The 10,469-nt window shown below is 38.6% G+C and overlaps 1 protein-coding gene across 2 annotated transcripts in view; it reads left to right on the top strand.

Moving 5' to 3' along the window:
- Positions 1-10,152, top strand: part of st6gal1 (ST6 beta-galactosamide alpha-2,6-sialyltranferase 1) — a 29,352-nt gene extending 19,200 nt beyond the window's left edge. For both annotated transcript variants that reach the window (XM_037687776.1, XM_037687775.1), the window contains 7 exons: positions 1,489-1,695; positions 2,197-2,565; positions 2,661-2,925; positions 3,791-3,888; positions 6,356-6,457; positions 6,654-6,828; positions 9,244-10,152. In XM_037687776.1, the coding sequence (XP_037543704.1) occupies positions 1,504-1,695; positions 2,197-2,565; positions 2,661-2,925; positions 3,791-3,888; positions 6,356-6,457; positions 6,654-6,828; positions 9,244-9,509 (1,467 nt within the window). In that variant the 5' untranslated portion in view covers positions 1,489-1,503 and the 3' untranslated portion in view covers positions 9,510-10,152. The remainder of the gene's footprint in view (positions 1-1,488; positions 1,696-2,196; positions 2,566-2,660; positions 2,926-3,790; positions 3,889-6,355; positions 6,458-6,653; positions 6,829-9,243) is intronic.
- The last annotated feature ends 317 nt before the right edge of the window (positions 10,153-10,469 follow it).

The raw sequence follows: 10,469 nt of genomic DNA, 5'->3' as shown, positions 1-10,469 counted from the left end.
TGTGTGTGTGTGTGTGTGTGTGTGTGTGTGTGTGTGTGTGTGTGTGTTATCAGCCTGTTTGTTGTCTACTTCATGTTTCTGCGTTTCCTCCACAGATCAGTTTTTATTGATCGTATCTGTTGGTCCCTCTGTCGTTTTGCATCCTTTTATTTTTATTTAAACCCCCTTATTTCTTTAGCATTCACCTTAAATGAGCTTTAAAGTATAAATAAATAAATAAAAAACACTTGTTTCCCCTTTACCTGCCATATTCTATATTTCCTCTTTGGACTTAAATTTTAAATATTCTAGGTTTTTTTTTTTTGTTTGTTTGTTTTTTTATGTTGTAAACCTGACACTGAATTAATTGTTTCTTAGTTTTTGTGTGTAAAAGTTTTAGAATTTATTTAGAAACATTCATTAGTTTTATTTTTCATCTATGAACCACTGTGGCCTCACTGCATTTTTTATAAAAGTTTCTAATTCTTTATATTATTATTATTATTATTTATAATATTATATTATATTCTAGTGAATATAAATTCTGTTTTAATTTTCTTTAATTCTCATTTTAAAATGCATATTTTAAAGACAACTTTTACAATGCATTTATTAATTTAATATTAATATTAGTATTCTTAATTTAATATTACCGTCAAGGCCTCACTTCGTTCCCCTCTTGGTGGTTCATCTTAGGAGACAAGGCTTGAGAATTTTACTCACTTAAAAAGTATAATTCAAAGTGTTAATTATATTAACTGAATAATTAAATAAAAATTGTTCTGTCCATGCAAACAGGATTTATATTATAAAAATATTTGTAGTTTTTATTGGATCAAAAATAAATGTCTAATTGCAAACAGAAGGTATTTTTTTAAATAAAAGGTAATAATTGCGTAATAATTTATGTTTAGAGATGCCTGAGATGAAATGCTATTAATGAAAATAGTTTTTTTATTTAAAGCATAAATGAAAAAAGAAGAAAGAGGCAGTTTATGCTCATTTCAAAAGCTGATTTTTGACTCTTATTTGATTACGTAAAACATGTTTTTGTCCGTGTTGTACATAAAAGATAAATTAAAAGGACTTATTTTTGGTTTGAGTCTTGTAATAATTACATAATATAATTCTAAACTACGGTGGCTCAGTTGGTAGAACTGTTGCTTCTCAGCGAGAAAGTTGCCATATTGAATCCATCCGGGGCCTTTCTGGGTTCAGTTTTGTGTTTTTTGTTTTTTTTGTTCTTAATGAAGATTTTGAAATCACTGAAAAACCCAAAAGTAAATGTCAGCCAAATCAATAATCTTTCAGATAATACAAAAGATAAATGAAAGGCTCAGACTTTTTAAAATTATTGTTATTATTTATTTTATTTTTCAGCACAACAAAAACTGAACTATCTTTTCCGAAAGGAAAATGAATTATTCTGTCCCATAGCTCTTTGTGAATACCTCTCATAAAGTCACATTTGTGTGACTTCTGGTTTTGATTGGATTTGATCCTCTGCAGATTCCCGGGGCGGCGATGGATCGAGTCAGCCTGCTGTGGCGTCTGAGGCGTCGCGCCCGCCGCGGAGCTGTCTGCATGGCCCTCTTCTGCATCTCCATGGCTCTTCTCTACGCCATCTGCGCTGAAAACAGCGTGCCTGTCACCGATGCCATCTTTGGTGTGCGAGCACGAACCAGGGCTCAGCCTCGTGCACACTCAGTCATCAAGGTATTGTGCTTCACAGTGTTATAAACTTTACTTAAATGACATTAAACAACAATGTAAATGTATGAAAAAGTTCTAGAGACACATAATTTATCATGCCAAAACTGAAAGTCTGAGGAACTCAAAATGCATGTTGCTTTAAAAGACTTATGTAATTTAAAAAACAATCACTTAACCAAAATGTGCCATACTGCCATTGTGTGTATAAATTAAACAGTATCTGCATATATTTAAATATTACAATTTCAATAAACAGATGGAAGATATTTACTATAAATATTTAGGTTCCGAGTATAGATCCTTGTGGAACACCATTGATGATTTCAAAACAACTGATTGACAACATCAAATTGAAATCTGTTTGACAAATATTCTATGGGATTTACCTCGTTGTACAGAAACTAATAAAGCTAGACAAATGTTCAACCATATTGTCTATTGAGCGCTAGCTGGATAAATAATAGGCCTCAAAAGGTGGTACCATTGTCACTGTGACATTTTCAGGTGCTTCGGGGAGGAGCCAAATCCATGTACATTGACCCTCAGAAGCTACCAGGTGTCATTCCAGGTGACCCTCACCGCCCAATCCCTGTCCTCTCCTCATTGAACCGCACCATCGAGGACTTGGATTCTCCACCAAAGCGAGCAGCAAAAGCGAGAGAGACCTCTGGGTTTTTTGCTCGCATGCTGCCACGACCCTTCACACGGGCGCTGGAGACCCTTTTCGGAAGACGACGGAAGGGGGAGCTTAGTGGCAAATCGGGGGACGCTGAGTTCTTCGGGCCTCACGGGCTTTTGGGAGAGGTGTGGAACGATGAGATGTCCAGCAACATGCTGGGCAGCAGAATGAAGAAGGTGGTTCAGAACTACCAAGTAAGAGCAACTTCCACAGATGGGATGTGTATTAAAACATCTGAAATCAGACAGTTTGTTTTATTGTGGTTGTTTACTTGTGTTCTTCCTGTCAGGCGATGAATAAATATGGAGTAAAGTTCTCCGGCCCCGGTGGTGTCTCTGGCAGGCCAAAGCTAACTGGTCCTGAGCTTCTGTGCCAGCTTAAGAAAATGGTAAAAGTCACAACTTTGACCTCAGATCTCGAGCCTTTCTCGTCTTTGCCCTTGGCCACCCAGCTGCCAGTGAATCAGCTGACCTCTGACCTCGGGCCATACAAGAGCTGCGCAGTGGTGTCATCAGCTGGATCGCTTCGCAACTCTGGACGGGGAAAAGAGATAGGTAAAAAAAATTACACTGATGTTTGTTTTTTACAGCTGCCCATTAAAACTAACGACTTAAAGTATCTGAAAGATGTTTGGATCCAGTTTCTTTTCTGAAACAATGATACTGTACAACAAAAATATCATTTCTTGAAAGAATGCACATTACCAGCCATGTAAAACTGAATGGACTCCAAAAGATATTTTCCAGATTTACATCCACTGATTATTCTCTGAAGGTTTAAAATAAAATCTGTTAAGCAAATAGATTGCACACACGCAGAGACAATTACATGATCGCCCACCTTTTATGGCAGCAGACTATAATCAACAGGATGCTGAAAGAAAAGTTCAGGGCCAAGATATTTCAAAGAGTTGCCTGTCTCAGATGGAGAACCATTTTCTTAATGTACACCTTATTGAGAAGAAGGACTGAAAAGGACTCATGTGTTAGACCCAGTAACACAATACAAACTTTTTCTTTATCCACGTGGTTTAATATTATAAAACCATTTTGATCCAAAACCAAACTGTAAGAAGTTCTGATCTTGTAAAACACCTACACTGTTAGTTTAGACAACAGTGTCATCGGCATAGAGACAAATAGAATAGGCTCCACACATCTGTCAAATATTTTAATTAACAATATTTAACTAAAGAAATCCCAAAGAGTTATCAACAACATTCATCTTTGAGATCAACACCAGATAGTTATATCAGGAAACTTCATTTCTGCTTTCATCATCAAGTTTGTCAACAAAATATCTCTTAAAAACAGCAAATTAATTTTCTGTGTTCCTGTTTTAAATTTTTACTGAAACGGAAACTAAAAATGTGCCACACCAGTTACTCTGAGAGTTTCCTTCTAAAATCATCTTTTACAGATGCTCATGATGCAGTGGTGCGGTTCAACGGTGCACCAACCAACGGGTTTGAGAAAGACGTCGGGTCTAAAACGACAGTCCGCCTCATCAATTCACAGGTGAACACAACGCCACTGATCAGTTGTTAGGCTGCTGTGCCTCGACAGGAAGCCGCTGCGCTAAACTGCTGTTCTGGGTAAAAGTCTGATTTCGTTCCCAAATAAATTAGAAGCAGGATAACACGCCGGAACAGTGGTTAGTGCTGTTGCACCACAGGAAGCAAGTCACAGGTTTGTCTCGCAGTCTTTCTGTGTGGACTTTGCATGTGCTTCACATGTGCAGGTGGTTTTCTGCAGGTACTCAAGTTCTTTGTCTCCAACCAAAGCCACACATGCTAGGTTAATTTGTATCTCTGAAACTCCATGAAAGACGTGAGTGAGAGCATGAGTGGATTCAAAAAGCGTTCAATACAAAAACAACTGGACTTTATTTGTAACAGAAGACGTTTCGCTCCTCATCCGAGGAGCTTTCTCAACTCAAAGAGCAGAGAGTGAGAGATACAGGTTATAAGGCTGAGTGAGATAAGACACACACACACATAAGACACACACACACACATATATGTATATTGGCAGTTCACACCTAAAACCTAAAACTTATAACCTGTATCTCTCACTCTCTGCTCTTTGAATTGAGAAAGCTCCTCGGATGAGGAGCGAAACGTCTTCTGTTACAAATAAAGTCCAGTTGTTTTTGTATTGAACGCTTTTTGAATTCATCATGTCCTGGATGACTGAGAATCTTCACCAGCAGCATGAGTGGATGTTTGTCTTGTCTCTGTGGCCATGTGATGGACTGGAGACATGTCCAAGGTGTACCCCGCATCTTGCACATCTTGCACAATAGGTTATTTCACAACACACCTCAGTCCGAGACTTAGACGCCTTGTGGCCGCCTCGTGTGACTTCTGAATTTGAAGAGGTTCCAACTAAGCCCACTCCAGTGCAATTTGTGTCGTGAAGGGAGGCAGTAACAGAGCAGTCGACAGGTGAAAAATAATCTGGTGCTCAGGATAGATGGTGCGTGTGACCGCCTCGTCGTGGGATTAAACAACAAACAGATTAATACTGAGGGAATATCAAGGATGATGCTAGCAACTTTGCAGTTAGTTAAAAAAAAAGTAGTTAACCGCTAAGAGAATCACTGACGTGAGAGAGTTCATCATGTCGACACGAGGGAGGTGTCTATCACACATTCAACGTATTGTGCTCCACATCAACCCAGCTGAGTTCTGTTCCACGCCTCTTTGGTTCCTATCTGAAAGCTCATCTGTGATTTATGAACAGCCAGAGGGAGCATGAGGATGGACGGGTCTGTGTGGCCTTTTCAAGGAAATGTTTTATGAAAGAGCCCAATGACAACTAGAATACACCTCTGATGGGTGTGGCTGAGCGGTCAGAGCAGTCGTCCTCCAATGCAAGAGCTGGGGGTTCAAATCCACCAGCAGTCACATGTCGAAGTGTCCCTGGGCAAGACACTGAACCCCTCGTTGCCTCCGATGTGTGTCCCATCGGTGTATGAATGTGATAAAGCTCTGGTTAGTCTCTTTAGAATGATTTGTAAAGATCTAGTAGAGAGCTGTATGAATGGGTCAATGAGGCACAGATTGTGTTGTAAAGAGTTTTGAGTGTTTTGATAAGATAGAAAGGTGCTATATAATTATAAGTACAGTCCATAGATAGACAAAAAAGAAAGGTAAAGAAAATGGATTAATGAATGAGAAGCTGTGGTGTCTCTGAGAGAGAACTGAACTGAGAAGTTGCTTATTTAAAAAATTAATTATTAAAACAAAAGTTGGATGAAACAGAAAACTCTTCAAGAGTGACAGCAGAAAAGAAAAGCAACGGTTGTGTTTGGTTTAAAGTCATAAAGGTCCTAAATTAGGGTGAAGAGCTCACACAAGATATGAAGATTAAAAGGCCAGTAAGTCAAACAGCCGTGTGGTCTCTGAGCTGACGGCTCTCTAGACTGCAGGTGTGTTTAGACATCTTTACTTCTGCTCGTGGCTTCTGAGCTCAAACGATGTCAAACAGCATCATTTTGTTTTGATCATTCTGCTATTTTCTGGTCTCACTAAACATTTGACGTGTAGAAAAAGTTAATGAGATGTTTTTGTTCAGTTAGCAGAATAAACCTCTGGAAGAACTTTGGTTCTTAATCTGTATCTGAACGTCGTGTTTTCAGTGAATAGAAAAATCCATCAAAGGCCTGATGCAGTCTACTGAATGGGTTTTATTCTAATAGGTCTTTGTGAATCACATTGAATTTAATAAAAAATATATTAATAATTGTAATAATAACAGCAGCTAACAATGCCAGAGACATAAAATGTGTCTTTCGGGGAAAGTTTTTATTTTGACCTTATTCTATAAGTATATTCATGGATTTTCTTGGCATTTAATTATTTAAAATTTGATTGATGCCATATAAGGGATTACATCTACTTCTCAGAAAACACAACTTTTCTTTTCGGTAAATGAGTTATTCAATAAATCGTTTATAATTGCATGTTTTCTTGTTTTCCAGGTGATGGCAACAGATGAACATCGCTTCTTGTCCAATTCTTTGTACAGCTCAGGTGTTCTGGTGGCGTGGGACCCCGCCCCTTTCTCTTCTGATCTCTCACAGGTAATATAGAAATTAGATTTTAGTTTAGTTTTAGCGTTTTTATCATTTTAAGTTTTGTTTTAATGCATCTCGACACCTGTCTGCAGATACAGTAGGTACATGTGGCGTTTGCTGTACCAATGGAAGCAGGTTAGGGTTGCTGCAAACTCTAAACCATCTTCTGCATAATTCTATCCACGGTGCGTCTGTTCTGCAGTGGTACAACCGGACAGATTACCCCATCTTCACGCAGTACCAGAGGTACAGGAGGCTTCACCCGCAGCAGCCGTTCTACATCCTGCACCCACGCTTTGAGTGGCAGCTCTGGCAGCGAATACAGGACAACATGGCTGAGCCCATTCAGAAGAACCCGCCTTCTTCCGGCCTCCTCGGTACGAGAACCTCTCGCTGTCTCATCACTTCCTGCTTGTCCTCCATCCTCAGAGCAGAAAGAAACGTTTAGTGGGAAAAGCTCGACTTTCGTTTGAGACTTCACAGTAAAATTAAATGATCCAACAAAAGCCAGGATAAATGATTAATAGAAGCAGTCTGGAAAAGGGTCAAGGCTTCAACATTACTTCTCACACACTTAACATATTTATAATAATAACCAAAATAGACTGATTTAAGTTAGCATGTTTATAAAAGAACACAACATAAGCAACACGTCAGACCAATACTCAGACAGATCTGTACTCAATGATGACTCTAATATTTAATGCAATAATATTTATAGATAAGAACATTTTTTATTTCATCACTGAAAGTATTCCATAATTTCACCCCTCTAAAAGAAACATTAATTGTCAACTAAAGTCATAAATACTTTCCTTTTTTATATATATATATATTTTTTTTTTGGAACGTTTTTAAAAATCTACAAAGTCCTGAAACGTTAATAAAAAGTTAATTTGGTGTCTCTCTACAAGTTGTTTGATTCACTACTCCTAAAGCCTCTTTCTAATGAATAAAAACTGAATTATTGTTGGTTTTATGTGAGTTTTCCCACACGTCCGTACAGTAATTTATATATTAAAGTATTAAAAAACATAACATACAAGGAAGCCTGAGTTAATACATATTTCACAATTCTTGTTATAAATGAACAAACTGGGGTAAACTACAAAGTTAAAAAGACTCTTAAGACACCAAATTTAAAGTGAGCGAGTAAAAGACAAGATGGAAAGAAGCAAATAAGACCAGGAAGATGTTCTTGAAACTCATCCAAGAATTTAAAACTGCAACTTTTAACAAATCTGCTCCAAGAAAAGAAAACACGACGACGCTGCAAAGTGTTTCATCTACAAAAAGCAAGATGTGTTGGTTTTTTTTTTCAATACAAGAAGCCACTGTAATACTCAACTTGTGCCAATTATTGACTTTATATTTAACTTTAAAGGCGCTTTAAACATTTTGCACTTGTTTGTGTCGTTACGTCATATCTCCTGGTGGGGGCGCTGAAACACAGGAGTGAGTTAAAGAAGAGAAAGTTGACTGTAAAAACAAAACATTAATGCTTTCATGATTCATGAATAGTATCAAGTGGTGCCCTGTGATTCCTATCATTGTTCCTAAACATGTTATTTTCATTTCACCTTTATTAAACCAAGAGTAAACACTAAAAACAAATTATTATTTACAGTTCTGACCTGGCAGCGCCAACAGGTTCTTGTTGGGACAAGGAAAGGGAAGTAAGACAAAACCACGAAACATAGAATTCATTAACAAGCAAGAAAACACAAATTACATTAACAGCAGTTCATTGTCAGAGACAAACGATAACATTACTAAGCATGAAAACATTTGCAAGTATCTTTAAAACGTATTTTAAACTATTTTTAAAACTAGAAACTGAGACAAGTGAGGTCAGACCCAAAGTCAGTTGAAGCAGGTTCCAGTCAGATGGAGCAGCAGAGGCAAAGCCAGACTTGGTCTTTAGAGTTGTTCACCACAAACACTGAGAGGATCGGCTGTTATTATTACTGCTAGTTGCAGTAGATGAGTTAAATATGGAGGTGAATAACAGCAACGTCTTACAAATGAGGGTAAACCAATGAGTTTCATGAGTATGTAGAGAAGTTCAAGGTTCTTTATTGTCATTCGCAACACGTGGTACATGAGGTGGAAGCCGTTAACAAGAGAGGAGAAGTTACAACGATGTGCTCAATAAGGAGCATTTATAACAAAGCAAAGAGCAGAGTGATAAATTATGTGCAGCTTACATGTCTGTGAGTTACTGTATGTCTCCATAATCCAACACAGGTAGAATGTTTTTTCAACAATGATGCATGCAGTCGATATAAACAAAGATTGATTTCTATACAAATAACCAGTGGTCAATGGTAAATGGTAAATGGTAAATGGTACTTATCAAGATACTCAAAGCACTTCACAACACAATCTGTGCCCTCATTTACCCATTCATACAGCTCTCTACTAGACCTCTACAAAGACTAATCAGTGCTTTAGATCATTCATACACCGATGGGACACACATTGGAGGCAATGAGGGGTTCAGTGCCTTGCCCAGGGACACTTCAGCATGTGACTGCTGGTGGAATCAAACCCCCAACTCTCCCATTGGAGGACGACTGCTCTAACCTCTCAGCCCCAGCTGCCCCAAGTCTCGCTTTAACCTTAGATTGTAAAACATTAACATGACGTGGAAACGACAGAGCACCATCAATACAAATTCCCAAATATTTACAAATCATCATAAATGTATCAGAATTATCACAGTTCACGTGAACGTAACGCCATTAAAGCTCCGAGTGGACTAATTCTAATTTAATCCTCTTTTTGTGCAGGAATCGTCCTCATGATGTCGCTGTGTGAGGTGGTGCACGTGTACGAGTTCCTGCCGTCTCGCAGGAAGACGGAGCTCTGCCACTACTACCAGCGCTTCTTCGACGCCGCCTGCACGCTCGGCGCCTACCACCCCTTACTGTACGAGAAGAACCTGGTGAAACGCATGAACCTGGGCTCTGACCGTGAAATCTACATGGACGGACGGGTCACGCTTCCTGGGTTCAGCACGATGAACTGCACGACCGATGGAGCGCCTGAGCTCTAACACGCCCACAATACAGAACTAAACCCTGCATGAAGAGCAAAGACAGATGCATGAAGTCCTCACACTCACTGCCAACCCACATACACACTGTCAGTACCACACGCTGTAAACCTTTTCATCGTAGCACTGGAGTTCAGTTAGCTTTCAGCTGAGCCCAAAACTCCTGGAAATATCATTAGATACCATGCAAGTACTTAAATATACTAACAAAGTATAAAAGTCCTCATTTTTTAAAGCCATGCTTTTATTTTGAAAACGTTATACTTAACATTTCTGCCAAACATTAACTTAAGCACTTAAGGTTTAAGGAAACAAACTGACATTAGTGTAGAAAACAGATTTTTTTTTTTAATATATAAATACAAAATATGTTTTGTCTGCAAGAATTGCCAATTTTGAGTTTGATTTACAATCTTGAAGACTTCAGAAAACATCAGTTTCCACTTAAAATAAATAAATATTACAAGTAAAGGGACGTTCATCGTAAACTGAATAGATCTAAGCCTAGGGAGTGGTGGTGCAGAGGTTAGAGAAGATGGGCCTGTGATCGGAAGCTCGTCGGTTCAACTCCTCGGACAGACAACGTCAAAATGTGGGTGGGAAAGGTGAAACACCCACATCTGCCTCCACCCTCATTTCCCTCCACCCTGGACCCTTGAGCAAGCCCTGACCATCTGCTCCCAAAACAGGTCTCTCTTGAAAATGAGTCCTTGTGACTCAATGAGACTCTCTGTATAAATAAAGATTAAATCAAATCTGAAGGACATAAGTAATCTGTAAGATTAGACAAGGAACAGGAGACTAAACTGTTAGTTACTGTGGTGTTAAATTGATTTAGGTCTTTTTAGGAAATACTTTTTATTATTTTTTTGCTTCAAATCTGTTTTCAAGTTTCACTGATGTGTTGGTTCCTGACAGTCCATCTGTTCCACCACAGCTCCGCTCTGTCAACCGCTCACA

The sequence above is a fragment of the Nematolebias whitei genome, chromosome 14 (assembly GCF_014905685.2).
Source record: "Nematolebias whitei isolate Nwh7 chromosome 14, NemWhi1, whole genome shotgun sequence".
Classification (NCBI taxonomy): Eukaryota; Metazoa; Chordata; class Actinopteri; order Cyprinodontiformes; family Rivulidae; genus Nematolebias; species Nematolebias whitei.
This window is presented reverse-complemented; position numbering and strand designations above follow the sequence as displayed.